This window comes from Ascaphus truei, chromosome 3, assembly GCF_040206685.1.
Source record: "Ascaphus truei isolate aAscTru1 chromosome 3, aAscTru1.hap1, whole genome shotgun sequence".
Taxonomy (NCBI): domain Eukaryota; kingdom Metazoa; phylum Chordata; class Amphibia; order Anura; family Ascaphidae; genus Ascaphus; species Ascaphus truei.
The window spans coordinates 321,342,400-321,361,323 of NC_134485.1; the positions used below are offsets into that span (position 1 = coordinate 321,342,400).

At 43.8% G+C, this 18,924-nt stretch overlaps 1 protein-coding gene across 10 annotated transcripts in view; it reads right to left on the reverse strand.

The window, feature by feature from the left end:
• Positions 1 to 18,924, reverse strand: part of FMNL3 (formin like 3) — a 122,576-nt gene that overhangs the window by 18,190 nt on the left and 85,462 nt on the right. For 6 of the 10 annotated variants that reach the window (XR_012799943.1, XR_012799945.1, XR_012799948.1 and 3 more), the window contains 8 exons: positions 9,922 to 10,005; positions 9,350 to 9,502; positions 8,844 to 8,955; positions 7,881 to 7,957; positions 7,126 to 7,219; positions 1,340 to 1,414; positions 1,073 to 1,183; positions 818 to 967 (listed from right to left, as the gene is read on the reverse strand). Coding sequence is in view for 4 of the 10 variants with exons in the window: in XM_075591195.1 (XP_075447310.1) it covers positions 818 to 967; positions 1,073 to 1,183; positions 1,340 to 1,414; positions 7,126 to 7,219; positions 7,881 to 7,957; positions 8,844 to 8,955; positions 9,350 to 9,502; positions 9,922 to 10,005 (856 nt within the window). In the remaining 6 variants the exon portion in view is untranslated. The remainder of the gene's footprint in view (positions 1 to 817; positions 968 to 1,072; positions 1,184 to 1,339; positions 1,415 to 7,125; positions 7,220 to 7,880; positions 7,958 to 8,843; positions 8,956 to 9,349; positions 9,503 to 9,921; positions 10,006 to 18,924) is intronic. The other 4 variants (XR_012799944.1, XM_075591197.1, XR_012799947.1 and 1 more) reach the window with 3 other exon arrangements.

Here is an 18,924-nt window from a genome sequence, read left to right on the forward strand (position 1 = left end):
CGCCCGTCAGCCAGGCATGAACCCAGGCTGGGAAGGCAAACACAACGGGGCTTGTCAGAGGTGAGGAGCGGCGCATTCCAGGTATCTGCCAGGTACATACTGGGTATTTGCTCGAATAAAGTGTGTCGGTGCAGTATAAAGTTAACACTACCGCTTCGTGGATGTTTCTTACCAATACGTAAACTCCTGTACAGAGCTTCTGAAACAAAGGATTAAAGGGCTAATTGTACTGCATGTCATGTCTTTTGATGCAATATTTTTCTGTTGACGTTGTAATAATGCCCCATTACAGCCATAGTCATTTTCAGGGGAAAACTACACTAATGACAGTGATATGTTGAATATGGCTTAACTATTTTAAAATAATTTTAGAAAATCTATTCTGCAAATGCAGTTATGGGAAATGTTTTGTGTGTTTAATTGACTGTGCTGCTCTTTTATCCACTTCTCTTTCACCATTTGTCCTTAAAATAAGGAGGTTGCATGCGTAAATGGAATGACCTGGCCTGAACAGTTACAATCCCGGTCATCAATGAGGAAAAGGAAAAATGTCCAGACCTTTCAAAAAGGATTTTGGAATACTTACACCGTTTGATTTTGTTTTTAAAATGGAACAAATTACCCGACTTTAATCTTGTTCCTATGGGCGAATGTGCAGTTAAAGATAGAAACCCTGGGGCTACAGGGAAATACAATAACAAGAAAAAGTGACTGCACAAGTGCTTCCCCACACTGTGCAAGAGGGAACGAGTGACAAGCCTGGAATCTTCAGCTCAATCACAATGGATAGAATGTCGACGTAAGAGTGCAGCCTCACATGGGATAAGTGTTCCTCAAGCTCCTCCACCTTCTCCAGCGCAACATTCTTGGTCTCGGCATCCTCCAGCAAGCCTCCAACGTCAAAAACATTGTCCAAATAGGCTTGGATCTGCACCAACAGCTTCTCGCTCTCTGTGTGCTTCGACTTCTGGGGGGTAAAATAAAATCAGAGCTTCATGTCAAACCGGACTTTGTAGGAGAAGAGAACTGGTCTCTCTATCGTTTTAGTTTCTAGAGAGAACTTCATCATTACCTCCAGGAAGTCTTCAAGGCCCAACTTGGTAAACTCATACTGCAGGTGAACACGAAAGTTCATGTCCTCCACAGAGTGAACAACGATGTTGATGAATTGCATGCAGGCAACCTAGGGGAAGCAGAAGACTATTTGACCCCATTGGAGAGTAGCTGCTTCCCATTTGAATACTCAACACAGGACAAGAGAGTTATAAGTTAAGGGCTAGCATGTTGGGACTTTATTATTTATGAAAAGACGGCACATTTCTCCTGCTGCTTTCCTTACCATGAAGTCAATGTTGCTGTCTTCGTTCCTGAAATATTCCATCAGCTTCTCAAAGCGATGCTTCTCCTTGCAGACCTGAAAGTCCCCAAACATCTTAATTTCCCAAGAAATACGACAGTGCCAAAACTCAAGAGCACAGAAACACGCTTGAAATAAAGTAGTAAAATAGCACAAGGACAAGAAAAGAACGTCTCAAAGACACGTCACAAGAGCTATTCTCCAATGCAACTGCAACACACATCACTGCGAAATGCTCAAAGAACTAGATTGGTCATCACTTGAGTGTAGGCGCAAAGTTCACCTTTCCTGTCTTGCCTTCAAATACTTTCTGGGCAAGCTACCCATCTATCTGAACAAGCTCCTCACCCCTACCACATGCAGCACCTATCACCTGAGATCAGACTCCAAAAGACTGTTCATGGTCCCAAGGCTCAACAAAGTATCCGGCCGCTCCTCCTCTTACCGTGCACCACAAAACTGGAACAACCTACCGGAGACTCTCACAGCCACCACCAGTTTAAGTTCTTTCAAAACTAAGGCTGTCGCACATTTTAATCTGGTCTGTAACTGTTTCATACGCCCATAATATATATTTTCTTTAACTGTGCACGCAATGTCTTGTATATAATGTATACCCTGTTCATTCATGTAACTGTATTAGTAACCATGTATTTTTTGTCTTAACTCTATGCCCAGGACATACTTGAAAACGAGAGGTAACTCTCAATGTATTACTTCCTGGTAAAACATTTTATAAATAAATAAATTATAATGTCCATAGGAGAGAGGGTCTTGGGAGCATTTGTTTTCTTGTCGCGTTATTTTTGTTCCTAAAACCAAATTGCACTAAAAACAACATCTGAACACCAATTTAATATATACACACACACAAAAACAATTGAGAAAGGCTCCGCAGCGAGCCTGAAACGTTGTGTGGATTACAATAAACTTTCAATATGGTGAGTGCCTGTCCCTGGACTTTCTTATTATACAGTGTCCTCATTTTGTGTACTGGTTTACAGAGCACCCCTTTGTTGTTATTGTTTTGGATGGAGTGCCCATTTAATTTTGTGTGTGTGTACATATACACACATATATTTTATATATGTATATCCCTCACACATAATTATACATATGTATTCATCATACATATTATATATTTAATACATACGTGTGAATATTATATATTAATACACACACATACATATACACATATATTGTATACATATACACACACACATATATATATACACACACAGCAGGAAGACTACTTCTTTTTATTCAGTGCATAAACTATTTATTAAAACAGACTGTTGTAATAAAAAGTTTATGCACTGAATAAAAAGCCATGGTGCGTCTGCTATATACTTATCTGCAGTGTTCGACAAACCTATACATTTGCTCGCCCCGGGCGAGTGGATTTAACATCGTGGCGAGCTCCTATTGGCCCAAGCAGCACATGTGTGGTACTAGGTGGCGAGTAGATTTTTTTTGTTCGGCGAGTAGATTTTTTGGTGATTTGTCGACCACTGCTTATCTGTACCACTAATTTCATTGCATCCAGGGAGCAATGACTGATTCATTGTGTGTGTGTGTGTGTGTGTGTGTGTGTGTGTGTGTGTGTGTGTGTGTGTGTGTGTGTGGTGTGTGTGTGTGGTGTGTGTGTGTGTGTGTGTGTGTGTGTGTGTGTGTGTGTGTGTGTGTGTGTGTGTGTGTGTGTGTGTGTGTGTGTGTGTGTGTGTGTGTGTGTGTCAGAGTGAAAGTGCTTGAAGGAAGGTATTTAGGACCCATCACCTTCCTAGGCTTGTACCCTTCTCCTCACCGGAGGACTAATGAATGGCCTTAAGATGCAGTTCCAGCAGCTCCCTACTCCCTGCTGCTTGTGGACTGAGGCTGCACTTATAGCGCCGGCGACGTCACGCAGCGGTCGCTGGTAAAATAATATTGACTTGACTTCCAGCGACCGCACCGTCGCGCCGCGCTTACTATACGCGCACGCAGCGGCTTCAATACATTTGTTTTGAAGCGACGTCGCGTCGCTGTTGCCGGCGCTATAAGCGCAGCCTAAGCTCACACACAGAGCATCAGAGAGACTGCAGCTACTGTCGCTTGCACAGTTACAGGGCGCACTGTTGGTAAAGCGCTTAGCTCTCCAACTTGTAGACAGAAACTAACAACTGTGTTAGTTAGCACTCAAGAGAGGAGCTATTTTGTTTTAGGCCCTTTAAGAATAAAACTGATAACAGAATCCTACATGTCCTGGCTTTCATGTGAGAGCGAAGATCCTGTAAAGTGGCTGAGTTGTCACAATTGGTGGAGAAAGCGGGCATGGAGTAGATATCAAATTTAGAAACAGCATTAAGCTTCCTGAAGTCATTACAGAACCTAACTGACCATCCGGCTTCGGAACCAACACAATGGGACTAGACCAGTTACTGTATGACTCCTCTATCACGCGAAGGTCAAGCATTTTCTTTGCCTCCTCTTTAACTGCCTGCCGTCTATCCTCTGGTCAACGATGGGGCTTAACATTAACAACCGTTCCAGGCTCAGTAGTTATAGTATGCTCCATGACCGAGGTTCTTCCAGGTATGGAAGAAAAAAACTCGGACATTGCACACAGCAAACTCCTTCACCTCTTGTCTCTGTCTGCTCCCCAATGTGTCTGCAATTTCAGGTGTTGAAAATGTCCCAGAAGGAACAACAGTTTCTGTTTCAGCTTATGGGAACGTCCCCCACTTTCCAGGGTTTTAACAGGTTCACGTGATACACCTGCTCTGGTTTTCTCTTCCCTGGCTGGCCAACTCTGTAATTAACCTCAACAACTCTATATATGACTTCGTATGGTCCTCGTCAAGTAGCTAAAAATGTACTCTCTACCATGGGCACCAGCACTGAGACGGTCTCGTGGACGGAACACCCTAAGTCTGGCATTCCGATTATAGGAACTATGCTGAGAACTCTGGGCTTGTTGTGAATGATGTTGCTGTAGAATCGGTAACACCGCTGGCAATGATATCTTGCATTTGCGTAATATGTTCCACTATGCTGCGATGTGGGGTTGACTTAGTTTCCCATTTTTCCTTAACCATATCTAATATGCTTTGGTGATGTCTCCCATACAATACCTCAAAGGAAGTGTAGCCAGAAGAGGCCTGAGGTACTTCCCTTACAGCAAACAACAGATCCAGTAGTAGGAAATCCCACTTCTTACCATCCCTGTGTATGGCTCTCTGTAGCATACTTTTAAGAGTTTTGTTAAACCTATCCACTAGTTCGTCTGTCTGGGGGTCATAGACCGAGGTGCATAAGTGTTTAATATTGGAGTCGGCACAGCTCTTTTGTAAAACGTTATATAAAAGGTGTTCCTTGATCTGTTAGAATCTTCTTAGGAATATTGACCCAACTAAACAGCATTAACTCCTTTGCTATGTGTTTTGCAGATGTATTCTGAAGGGGAACTGCTTCAGGATATCTTGATGTATAGTCTAGAACAGGGGTGGGGAACGTCAGGCCCGAGGACCGTATAAGGCCCCCGAAATCATTTGATCTGGCCCGGCTAAGGCAACTGCTATAACCGGGGTCACGCTAATTTTTAAAAAAATGGCCGCCGCGCCCGATCGGGAGGAGGTGGTGTGAGGCGCCGGCAGTCCTACATGATCCCCAGCATCCACTGTACTAGCCCCAGCAGCCACCGTTTTACCCCCCGCACTCCCCCCGCAGTTCCCCCCGCACTTACCGCAGCAGCCGCCCTACACGATCCCCCCAACAGCAGCAGCAACTACCAGAGGTGGGGGATCTGTGTGCCTGCATGCCTGCTGTGGGCCTGCCTATGTGCCTATCTGTGTCTGTATGGCCCGCGAACGATGTTATAAATATCCAAATGGCCCTTGGCAGAAAAAAGGTTCCCCACCCCTGGTCTAGAATGACCAAGATATGCCGATGGCCACATGCAGACTCAGGCAAAAGGCCAATGAGATCCATTCCTATGCACTCAAAAGATATGTCAATATGGGCAAGGGCGCTTAATAAAAAACAGGTTTGGTCCAAGGTTGGCAAGCTACTACCGCCGGTTCATACCAGATTTTGCCACCATCTCTACACCACTGTCTGGGTTGACAAAAGGGAAGAGTTCTGTCATAGTAATGTGGTCTGACAAGCGGAGCAAGCCTTCCAAAAATGTAAGACACATTGTGTGCATAACCCCATCTTGGTGACACCAGACTTTGCCAAGGAATTCCAGGTCCAATAAACAGTAGTGTTGTGAAAAAAGAGGGCGTGGCAATTAAATGTGCTCTGTAATCCCTAAAATACTACTTTCTAGGTAGAAGGTTTCCACTTACAGGATCATGCCCCATTAAACTATATGCACCAGAATAGGGAAAGGCATGCCCAGGTAATTCGCTGGTTTCTAAGCTTACAGACGTTTCATTTTCCTGTAGAACACAGGGCCGGCTCAAAGCAGGGAAATGCAGATGTGTTAGCACGAGTGCACGCAGCAGTGATAACACAGAGTATCACAGAATATCCCACCGTAACGCGCAAAGAGAAGCAATAACCCTGGCTACATCTGAATAGATATACTGTACAGAAGTACTTCTCTGTTACTCAGCAACATAAAGGACGCTAGTTTGAATAGATTTTGGGTCATATATACCAAGCAGTCTTCTGCTATAAGACACATTCCAGTGCTGGAAGCCTCCTCTCAGCCCATTCAAGTCAGCTCCATGTGTAATGGCAGAAGGCTGCTTAATAAATAAAGCCTTTTGTCTTGAGAGAAAAGCATTAGCAACCCCTATTGCTATTATCTTTAAATTAAAGCAGATTATGTACAAGGGGTATTATTATTCATTGAACTGTCATAGTGCTGATTTGTGCACGAACGCACAGAAACCCCCATTCAAGTCAATGGGAGTTTCCGCACAAATTTATTGCTAATAAAAAATAAATCCCTAAAACCGCTTATCCTCCTACTGTACACCGAATGTCATATTTCCATGTGGTCAAAACGCACATGACAACCTTCAAAACCAGAAATGATTACGTTTTCCCCATTGCACAAATGCAGCATCACACATCAACCGTCAACCATACAGGCATGACGCGTCAGTACATACAAATGAGGGGACATGCTTACTTTAGGAGATGTACTAATCTAAACTATTAGCAGCGGCACCATCATTTCAGCAATACATTCCTATAGTTCTGTGTCTCTCACATCCAGGAGCCACATCCGACAATAGTGCCTCAGGCCAAACTTAGGAAAACAAAGCATGGTGTAATATACTGTACTAGCAACCGTCTTTTCCTCACAGCAAAGGAAACTACAACGTTCAAACCTTGTCACTAGAAATACCACTGTAATTACAAATGCAAATATAAAATGTGGTCATAATCTGCTATTTAACTCCAGTTACTAAATCAGTGTTATATGAACTTGAACTAAATTACTGCTTAACCTATTGATGTGTATCACAAATAGGCTAATACAAAAAGGGGTTCCTTACGGCAAAAAAAAGTTTTGGGAAATACTGCAAAAGCTCCACTTCCAGCATCACTGAACCTGCTTCCATGTTCAATGAACGGCAAACCCCTCCTCCAAGACCTGAGCCCGCACAGTGCAAAGAACACAGAATACTGTGCATTACAATGTCCTAATACTGCAAGTTTCCCCCAGGAACAGATTGATGGTGATGTGTGTTATTCTCTGCTTTACACTCAGTAAATGCTTTGTCAACCTCTCGAGTCGCCCTTTCGGGGTAAAGTCCCTACTAGCTGGACATTACCTCTTTGAAGTTGTCAAAAGCCGACAGGATGATTTCATGCCCTCCTCGGACCAAGCAAACCGCAGCCAGCAACTCCAACACCAGCGCTTTGGTCCTGAAAAAAAGACAAAATGTGACAACATTTTACAGAAGGGATGTTTGTTCTCCGTTCGTGTGAAACACACACACCTGCCTCCTGTGCCATCCTGGTAGCATGGGGAGAAATATGTTGTCCGTGCTTCGGGAGATCACACACCTTTTATTTCTTTACAATTCTTAGCAGGTTATGTGTATAAGCTTTTATGGCGAAGCAGACAGTACGAGTTCAGTATCATACAGGAATAAAATAAGAACATTTGTCAAGGAAAATGAAACAAGAGTATCTGCGATGACTGATAGATTATTTTAGATGCAAGTTATTTATCATGACCGATGCAAGACTTGTGTGGATCAGATTTAGGCTAAAGGAGGGACAAGTGGTCCGAGCTTCCATCTAAACCAGGAGTGGGACAACTCCAGTTCCTCAAGCTCCCCCAACAGGTCAGGTTTTAAGGCTATCCCTGCTGCAATGACTAAGCCACCTGTGCTGAAGCAGGGATATCCTTAAAACCTGACCTGTTAGTGGCCCTTGAGGACAGGAGTTGGCCACCCCTATTCTAAATAATGAGTTATCATCGATCCCGAACCAATTGCTGGTCTCCTCTTTTCTGATCTTATTAACCCAGCTGGTTAACCCAGGATATTAGGTGGCGGTAAAGGGGTAGGAGTGAAGTTACCTCGGATTCTTGTTGTTCAAGCTGAGAGCAATTTCATTCACAGCATGCGGATGGGACATGACCAGGTTGAAGCCATACTAAGGACAGAAAAAGCACATTAAGGAATAACCGGAATACGCACCAATTCGGGAAATAGAAGCATCAAAACCCTTATGTTTTATCAGCATGGTAAACATTAGTAAGGGTCGTGTCCTACAGCTAGCTTTGTGTGGGTACATCCATACCAGAACTATACGGAGGACCAGAGTAATGCTTACACCTCATTTGCATTGGAAAAAGCTGCTCCTCTGCAGATATCCATACACTGTCACTATAAAGGCAACATCATGCTGTGGGGCAATGCATGGGAAGGAGGGAAAGAAGCCATATCCATTGAAGACATTACCAAATCTCATAGTTAGAGGGCCACTCATGCCACAGATGGGTGACGACGGGACCATGTGGTGCTGAAATATGACATCTATAAACATCCATCCCCCAGCATAAAAGCATCATCTCTACTCAAACATTAGTACGTTTGCCCATGACACAATAGGATCTACTTATCAAGCTTTGTGACTTGGTAAAAGGAGCATAGGGATCCACTAATGCAGTTAAACATGTGCAACACAGATTGGTCTATTGTATATGTGGCCTCAGAGTACACTGTTTTTCCTCTTGCGTTAGCGAGCTTTGCAGCGAGTATTTACAAGGAGCAGATGTAAAACGTAGTGGCAGTTACTTGGTGCACTTTGTGTGTAGGATGCATCAACTTTAAGGCCATAAGCAATCATTTGTTCATGCATTTTTTATTTATAAATGGGTCTGAACTGAAGTAAAACCAGAGACTTGTGTTAAAGTATGAAAGAGAAAAAGAGCTTCTTACATTTTCTAACTGACAATAAATGACTATTTTGTCGAATCACTCATATGCTACATGACATTAATGTGGCCAAGTGGATAGAAAGTCCAGACTCCTCTCACCTGATAGTTCATGATCGCCCTGAGGCACATGATGCAGACATGGACGTCGTCCTTTTGGCTCACCAGCCGAGAATTCTTCAGCGCCTTTCTGCCCGGTAACGTGTTGTAGCTGCTATTTGGAGACAGTGAGTTCACGGGCGTTATTAGTGTGTCAGAAGTGCAGCGGGGGAGTGAGCGAGTCTGTTCTCAGACAAGCAAATCACAGTTACGTCAGCATCTCCAGCACGTCAAATGTAAAAGTGGTCTACATATTATCTTGCTTGGCCCAATGCTATAGACTCCACTGATATGTTACTTTTACTACAACACCACTCCTACATATTCTTCAGTAGTCCTTGTAGCTTTTCCAAAAATAATTGTTATTGTCCATCTATTATATTTCCATCTTTAATACCTTTTTTTATGCAACACAGGATAGAACAAAACTGGAGAGGGCCCAAACACGGCACCATAGCACAGGCTGGCTGCAGGAAGAGCGGACAAGGAGCGGGCACACAGATACATACCGGAGCACAGATTGGCGGGCAGTGCGAGCGAGGCCGTTGGTGAAAGGGGCAGGCAGGGCGTTGGGATACTGCAGATCCTCGATGGATCTGCTCCAGGATTTGGACTTGTCCACCAAGCCATCCTCCCCGTTTTCCAGGCCCTCAAAATCAAACCTACATCAGAAGGATACACAAAAAGCTTCAGCGGGACAGGGGGGGGGGGGGGGAGGGGTAAAGCGCGGGTATGGAGAAAGCAGCAGACACACACAAAACCCAGCCTGGAAATGCGCAACAGCTAGTGCGGCCAGGAAGGAAAAACAGAGCCGGCAAATTCAGCTCCACGCGGCTGCCAGCACAGGATGGAAAAATGTTATTTAGAACACATGCGGCGGCTCCTTTCAGCGACAGGAGGGCAGAAACACAGGCATTTAAAGCAGATTGTGGCCACAGGGCTCAGGGAGTTCACACATTTCCCTACCTAGAACACTATTTAGCCTGTGGCTTTGGTGCCTACTTGGGATTCTCCATGGTAGATGACTTTAATCTTTCACACGAATACCTTCAGTGATAACCTTCCAACGTAAAATACTTACATAACAGCGCACTGGGCAAAGGAGAGGTACTCCACCAACACGTCCAGGCCTTTGTTATCATTGTTTAAAAACTCTCGCACCCACCTGCAAGGAAAACATGAGTCCATGATATGAGCATAGGAATCCAGTGGATGCAGAAGTTCGGGAAGAGACAAACAATGCACATTTTCCCCAGGGGGGTGCATGAAATTCTGCATTCATTTTATTCCTCTAAGGAGGTCTGAGGAGTTGTAAACCTCTCCAGTCAATGATCAGTATCAAACAGATAAACCAGGCACCAAAGCATACTTCTCTGTGGCTTGATACATAGACCCAGGGCCATCTTAACGTATGGGCACGCTGGGCAGTTGCCATGGGGCCACACAGCATAGGGGGGCCACACAGCATAGGGGGGCCACACAGCATAGGGGGGCCCCACGCGCCCGGCCCATGCATGCCCACCAATGCTGTCGCTCTCCCCCCACCCTGGCTCCGCTCGCTCTCCCCCCGCCCGGCACCCCGGCTCCGCTCGCTCTCCCCCCGCCCGGCACCCCGGCTCCGCTCGCTCTCCCCCCGCCCGGCACCCCGGCTCCGCTCGTTCTCCCCCCGCCCGGCACCCTGGCTCCGCTCGCTCTCCCCCCGCCCCCGCTCTCCCCCGCCCGGCACCCTGGCTCCGCTCGCTCTCCCCCGCCCGGCACCCCGGCTCCACTCGCTCTCCCCCGCCCGGCACCCTGGCTCGCGTCACAACCGCTCGCAGCCTAGCAGTGCAGCACTTCCGGTGCCTGCTGCTGCTAGTGAGCGCGTGGGAGGCTGGGAGCGACAGTGTAGGCAGGGCCCCGTGCACTGCTTTGCCCGGGGGCCCCTAATGTTGTTAAGATGGCCCTGCATAGACCTCAACATGCCTTCAAACAGTTAATAACAGGGGGGCATGAAACGCTCTGCAAAAAAAAAAGAAAAAGGCAGAACCTCCACCCAACAACTGTAATAACCCTTTGCATATGACTGGTTTGCAACCAATGTTATTTACTGACACCCTGAATATTCTGACGTGCCATGTTTGCCTTTAGCGGGCGACAGCTACGCCGCAGCAGGATCATTATCCCAAACACTTTCAAATACAAAATGACAAGGGACAGAACTTAAAAACGGCACCGAAGCAAAAAGTTGCATTAAAGAATGGCATCGATTTGACACTCCCTTGTAGACAAGGACATATGAAGAGTATAGAAGTAAACAGCTGTTTACAAAGGGCGGTGCGGTTTCCTTGCTTTTCCCACCAGCAGAAGCCATTGCAACACTAATCAAAGTCACTGATAAGAAATGCTCAAACAGGCTCTTGTAAAAGCAGATAGAAAATTAGCTCGGTATATACATATTATGGGTTTTGTGCATGCAAAGTTTTTAACCTTTATACATCATCACAAATCACATTTGTAAAATATGCTATATACTATCATATAATTATATGCTATGTAATTACAGTTGATTCCCTATTCAGTGCTCTGGGTAATTATACTGTACATTGTGCAAATTGAATACAGAGCGCGCTAGTATTATTTGGCCTTGGTTATAATATAATTTAGACATTACACTGGCAAAGGAGAAACAAACATGTTAATGGGCCCACACGATTTCCACCCCATAGATGTTAAAAGTAACATTTCACAAGCCTCCCAACATGTTACAATTTACTTATTCGTAAATCTCACTCTCCATTAATGAGATTATCCCGTTTAGTGTGCTCGTGAATTGACGGTTCCTAGGATATGTACACATCACATGCCATGTTTAGTGGACTTAATTGCTTTAAAACATTTTTTTTTTTAATAATTTTTTTTTAATCTTTTGTTATGATTACTATAATTTCCAAAGTGTCAACTCACCAGTAAAAAAAAAAAAAAACAAAATTCAATAAATGCGAAAATAATCTACATTTCAATCTGCGGAAATGTGTGGTATATTGAGAATTTATCATCCTACAATTACTACTTTAAAAAAAAAATTATGTTGCAATAACTTGTGTTGGAAGAAACAAAGTTCTCTTCTAGAGAGCTTGACTAATTAACCATGTCACACGCAGCTCAGATACGAAACCTTAGGCTTCGTCCATGGTCGGCGAGCCAGCACGGAGGATTGCACGCGTGGCGCAATCACAATGCCTTAGGGCAATGATCGCGGCCACAGACCGCGCCAGCGCGCGGAGTCAGATAAATTTGATTCTGCGGCGCGACAGCCAGGTTAGGTGACCGGTTCTCCCAATGAGGGCGAACCAGCTCCGTGACGTCACAGCCGCGCACCCCGACACACCTTCCCGTCGCGTCTACCCATGCCACAAATCGCTGCAGCTAAAACGCGGGTGACGTCACGCGCACGGTCGCAAGCGCGCGCTCACCATGAACCCAGCCTTACCCTGCTGGTTACCCACATTACTCTTATGCAATTAAAACATTTTGGTAATATTGTTAGGCATATGGTCAAATCCACAGTTGCTACTGTATTTACACTGATCACTGCTTTTATCTCCCTCTTTAGAAAGTGTGAACTAAATGAGGCGCGAGACACGGGTCGAGACACGGGTCTGTACTGCATTTGCCATGTTTCAGCTGTCTGAAGCCGTGTGTTCTCCAGACCCAAGCTCTGAGTAACGGTTCCTCTGTCAGGGAGGTGGTATTATGGAGCAGGCAGTGGGGTCAGCAGCAAGAGTAGTGTTATTTCTATATATTTTTTACAAAGTTGCCTATTGTATATGGTAACATTGCGAACATATAATAATACCACTAAGTGAAAAAGAATATAAGAAATATATTTTAGTAAGTTATTTTTCTTATTGTCTCACTCTCACACAGATCATGACCGCACCTTCAATATGAGAATAATAAATATGGCTCTGTATTGGGGAAATGTGAACATAATGCACCTTCTATGATGCTCAGTAACACAGAACAACCGTCTTACACCAGATTATAGATAGCCCAATTGTAAGGAGAAATACAGCTATAATAATTAGACCCTGGGTACCCAAAGCAACCCCCCTCCCCCGCATCCCCCACCGACCCTGCGACCTTGAGAATTGATTTAAATCAGCTCATCTGCAGCCTCTGGCATTTTCTCTGCTCAATGTTTATTTGTGACCAACTGCTTTCCAAGGGAAGCCTCTTCATTTTGCTCAATAGGTCACTTGTATTTAGCAATATATTCATGATCTGATGTATTGCGGCCCTCCACATGACAATTGAGAGTAAAGGGGTCAGTGAGAAGGAAACAATTGCAAGGTCTAGGGGTGCATGAACGCCTATCCCCAAAGTTGACTTTTCTGGCTCCCTGTACCTATTTTATGACTCTTGCCTTTGCTACGTTTTGGATGTAATCTCTTTAAAGCACTGCATACATGGTTGATGCTACGTAAATCCAAATATATCACAATACAATGGAATAGTGTGAGAACCCCTGGAATATACAGTGTGCGAGTAACTCAACCACAATAGGTCCTGTCCTCACTGTCTGTCCTGTGAATGCAATTTATAGCACTGCTTTACATCAGCTCTTAGAAATGATTTGCATAGAAATGTCCCACTGCTGCTCTGCCATTGATACTCATTTCCCTTTGTTCTAAAATGCACCAAAACTAGTTATGGAAAATGCTCCGGGATCCCAAAACAAGCTCTTTAGAATTCAAGTTGTTATGTTTTATCAAGTGCAGCAATAGTACAATGCCCCAGTCATGCAACTTCATAAGATAAATAAACGTGAGCAAATGGTGCCGTTCTCAGCTTTCTTGTCTGTGACGCCATTATCTAACCGCGCCAGGAAAAGGTTTTCAGAAGGGATTTGTCAGCGGTTCAATACAGTACAGAAGTAATCTCAACTAGGACCACAGTGACATAATACTAGTGCTATCTTTAAAGCAGCAGGCCGTGGTAAACGCCTCTCTCTTGGCATTTTTAAGACCTCTCCTTGCCCTTTCCAGCTCTGTTTTTTGTTCTAAAATCTGGTGCTTCATTCAGGAGACATAAGCGTAATATTAAGAGGATAAAATGGAGTTCTCCCCAGAGCCCAGTGCAGTCTACGGGTTTTTTTTGCTTAAGGGGCAACATGCCGACATTATTAGAGTTAAACTAATATAGGCTTCTGGGGGAGGGGGAATTGCAGCTCTAAGGGGATAAATATAGGGTCTTCTCACTCATTGAGAAAGATCCAACACTGGACTGAAACATGGATAAACAGACACATTTGTATTTTGAAAAGCCTGTGAGTGCCTGTAATTTGTATGTTCTTATTCCCAGGATCCTGAAGGAACAAATATTTATTTAGACCATAATCAACGTTTCGGTCTTCTCAAGATAAACCAAAACAGTGACTCTCACTATATATAGCCCCACAGGATGCCACGTAAGCCGCATGCACATGATGGTTGTTGCAAACCACTGCAGCGTGGCCTAGTAACCTCCCGTCAACACAGGAAGCGGAAGTGCGGTGAACCCAAAAGAAAGGGAAGACAAAAAGGAAAAACACACGGATAAAATACCACGCATTAGTAAATACATGATTGCTAACAGCCCATTGATGTATTGGACAACATTAGTAGGAGACATCAATTGCACGAACAGTACAGAGCGGAAAAGCGCATGAATCCCCATAGGGGTAGCACCTACACATAGTATATTAAATCAGAATTGGATATCAAGTGTGTCAGAGTCTGGAGTACAGCAGTAGGGAAGCACACACGTTGGTAGTCCACAAGCAGTGCTGGGTGTTACCATGGGGCTTACATGCAATCCAACGAGACATCAGCTCCTCAGAGTGAGACAGTGAAGAACATCTAGGGCATTGGTGGGCAACAAACTGCCTGGGAGCTTCACCTGCACCCCCCAACCACTGGTCATCCTGGTAGCCCACTCTCCTTCTCCTCAGTGCAGTGTGATGTTATTAATGGTGTGGATTGTAGCGTCACCCCACTCCCTCAGCTACGTAATAATAATGCAGGGGACCGTGTTCATCAGTGTGCCAGAATCAACAACCTGGCTGTCCTTACATAAATCGTGGAGTGTCTTTATGTATGCGAAATGGCGCCCATCACGTTGCCCAGAAACACCAAAATGCATGTTAAGTCCCACTTCAGTGCTGGACATGGTTAAACATTACCACAGGCCATATGGACCAATGGAGTCTTAGTGAAGCATCCTGGTGAAAGTGGTAATACTCTCTTGGTCATAGTGACCAGGTCTAAAAAAACAACAACAACCCAAATTCACTTTAGGCGACAATATATTTAAATGTATGCACCAAGCCCCGGTACGTTGTAGCAGCAGCGGTGGTCTGTTACTTCCCAGCTGGGGAGGACTAACCTCGTCGATGGTCATATGCTGGAGAGTGGTTAGTTGGTTTCCGGAACGTGGTAAAGTGTTGAGCCACTGGTTGGTCTGCTCTTTTCTCCTTAAAAACTGGCAGAGCGGTGAAGCACCATTCTCTCCTTAAACCTAGAATCAGTTGATCCAACGTACATTTGTCCATATGGGCAGAGGATCATGTGTACAACAATTGGCTGATGTAGTTCAATGTTTTATTTAAATGGGAAACCCTTGAAAGGGGTGTCTAAAGAGGGGTCCTGTTAACATGGACCTACAAGTCGTGCAATTAGCATATCTAAGGCATCCCATTGTAGTCCGAAACTGAATTTTGTTTGTAGGTGAAAATAAATCAGTTCCTACAAGAATGTCCCCGAGGTTCATACCGCGGCTATATAACGTAAGGTCACATGCCAAGGTCATGCCAATTATCCATAATGGGTTTTCCAATATATGTGCGGAAGTCACACTGTAAGTGGTGAAGACAGGTATTTGCACATCTTTTGGTTGCCGTGCACTTAATGGATTATTGCGGACCTCATTGTAGAACAGTTGCCGCAACCGGTTGATAATGTGCTGGAGCTCACGGCTGTTCGTGTGTGCAGACTTCTATAGACTTTATGTATATTTTTATTTGTGTGTCAGTTGGAATGGTATTGGGAGAGTGACCTGAAATATACAGCAGTAAACAAAGATGCCCCAATGCCACATCACGAAAGGTCCTATCAGCAGCTTCAACACTGCATTTGCATTTCCTCCACTGCATAAAAAAAAGAGGACACAAAATGATATAGTCAATATGGCTATAATATTGCTTTGTTTCCTCTTTTCTCTATGCTGTTGAGGAAATACAAAGGACATAGTACAGGATTTATTTATAAAAATGTTTTACCAGGAAGTAATACATTGTGAGTTACCTCTTGTTTTCAGGTATGTCCTGGGCAGAGAGTTAAGATGACAAATAATACATGGTTACAAATACAGTTACATAAGTTAACTGGGTATACATTATATACAAGACATTGCATACAGAGTTAGAGATAATATATAGTATAGGCGTATGTAACAGTTACAGACCAGATTAAAATGTGAGACAGCCTTAGTTTTGAAAGAACTTAGACTGGTGGTGGCTGTGAGAGTCTCCGGTAGACTGTTCCAGTTTTGGAGTGCACGGTAAGAGGAGGAGGAGCGGATAGATACTTTGTTGAGCCATGGGACCATGAACAGTCTTTTGGAGTCAGATCTCAGATGATAAGTGCTGCATGTGGTAGGGGTAAGGAGCTTGTTCAGATAGACGGGTAGCTTGCCCAGAAAGTATTTGAAGGCAAGACAGGAAAGGTGAACTTTGTGCCTAGACTAAAGTGATGACCAATCTAGTTCTTTAAGCATTTCGCAGTGATGCGTGTTGTAGTTGCATTGTAGAACAAAACGGCATATTGAATTGTAGAGGGTATCAAGTTTGCTAAGGTGGGTTTGGGGAGCCGTATACTATGTCCCCATAGTCGATAATTGGCATTATCATCTGCTGTGCGATACGCTTTCTGACCAGCAGACTTAGGGAGGATTTGTTTCTATAAAGTACACCTACTTTGACATTTGGATGTCAGGGAATCAATATGCATCCAAAATATTAAATGAGAGTCAAACCATATGCCCAAGTATTTAAAACTAGTAACAGGAGTTAGCTTGGTGTTAGTGTTGGTTCTAATATGGAGCTCAGTCATTGGAAGCTTCAAAAATTTAGCCATGGTCCCAAATACCATTGTTAGTGTCTTGTCAGTGTTTAAAAACAGTTTGTGTTGGGAAATCCAATTTTCAAGTCTCAAAAAGTCAGATTGAAGTATGTGTTCAAGGTCAGAGAGGCAAGGGCTGTGTGCGTATAAGATTGTGTCATCTGCATACATGTGTATTGAAGCTCCCTTACAATCTGTAGGAAGATCATTGATGAACAGTGAGAAGAGTGAGAAGAGTAGGGGCCCCAGAACAGAGCCTTGCGGGACACAGCAGGGTATATCCAAGGGGTTGGAGTTAGAGCCTGAGATGGACACATGTTGGGATCTACCTGATAGGTAGGAATTAAACCAGTTTAAAGCATGCTTCCCTATTCCAGAGCACTGGAGTTTGTTAAGCAAGATAAAATGATCAACAGTATCAAAAGCCTTTGCAAAAACTAGGAATATTGCACCAGTAAGTTGTCCCAGTTCCATTCCACACTGGATCTCAATTGGTAGTGGACCTATGGGGTCTATAGGGCCTATCTTAACGTGGCTGCAGACTTGAAATGCTTTGCCAAAGGATTGAACTAAATGACACATACTTTGAGGGGGAAAAACCCAAAGGAAAAAAAATATAGAAATGAACAAAACCATTTGTCATATTGGATATAGATATATATTGTTAGATATCCCTTTTATTTGTAATGTATTTTATGTATGATCGGGAAAAGACAGGTGCTACATAGATTATTTCTGATGGTAAAGAATATGGCTAGTTTCAGGAGATAATATTACAAGGTTGTTATTTCAAGTCAAGATGTGTGGCTAACTCCTCAAGTTACATTTCAGGGATAGATGGTATGACAGACAGCTGTCTTGGGCTATCTGAGAAAGATTGGCTCATAAGACTTCAAGGATATACAAAGTTGATTCCCATATCTGTAAGACGCTATTATGCCAAATAGACAAAGTTATAGGTCCATCTAGAAAAACGTGATACCATATCCCGTCATAATACTGAGAATAGGATGTTGACTGGGGAGTTTTCTTTGTATAATAACGGAAAGTTATAAGTCGGAAAGAGGAATTTTCATCCAGAGAGGAAGAAGGAAGAACAAGATAACATATACTGTATCTTTGAAAAGCATATGACATATGTGATGTTAACAACCATATAGGCTATCTGCTATATCTAAGTAATAACGGTGGACAAATAAACGTGATTTTTGTTTGCTGAACCGGATGTGGAACCATTATATCTAGGTAAGATATAATTTATTGAAGACGATTCAAGATAGATATATAGATAGATTTTAAACACAAGAGTTCAGGGGGATAGTGAGGTGGTTCTGTCCGTTCTGTAGGTTCCGTAGCCTAACAGTGTCTGGATGGGAGTAACACCAGATTTAGGTACGACTTAAATAACAATATGTTAGTTCCTTGCATCCTTAACAGCGCTTGGTGCATAAGGAAAGAATCAATATCATTCAGCCCAGGGGTGACCAACTCTTGTCCTCGAGGGCCACCAACAGGCCAGGTATTGGGGATATCCCTGCTTCAGCACAGGTGTCTCAAATCAGTGGCTCCGAATGTCTGAGCCACTGATTGAGCCCCCTGTGTTAAAGCAGGGATATCCCCAATACTTGGCCTGTTGGTGGCCATTGAGGACTGGCGTTAGCCACCCTGATTTAGGCTGTAATGCGTACTTTTGCATATAACTTAGAATAGCATATTTAACACTGTGCTTTTTACTGGAGTAAGACATTGTTAACGTCACAGTATTTGCTTGGTGGATACGGCCTTTAATTAATGGGAGTGTACTTAGATTAGCGTCACATTAAAAAGACCAACGAGTTTAGTGATCCTAGGTAAGTTAAAGATCACATACAGTGTGTGAAACATCTGGACAGTGAGATTGGTCATTGACTTATTTGGGTTTCTGCTCTGCCGACATCCCTGAGGTT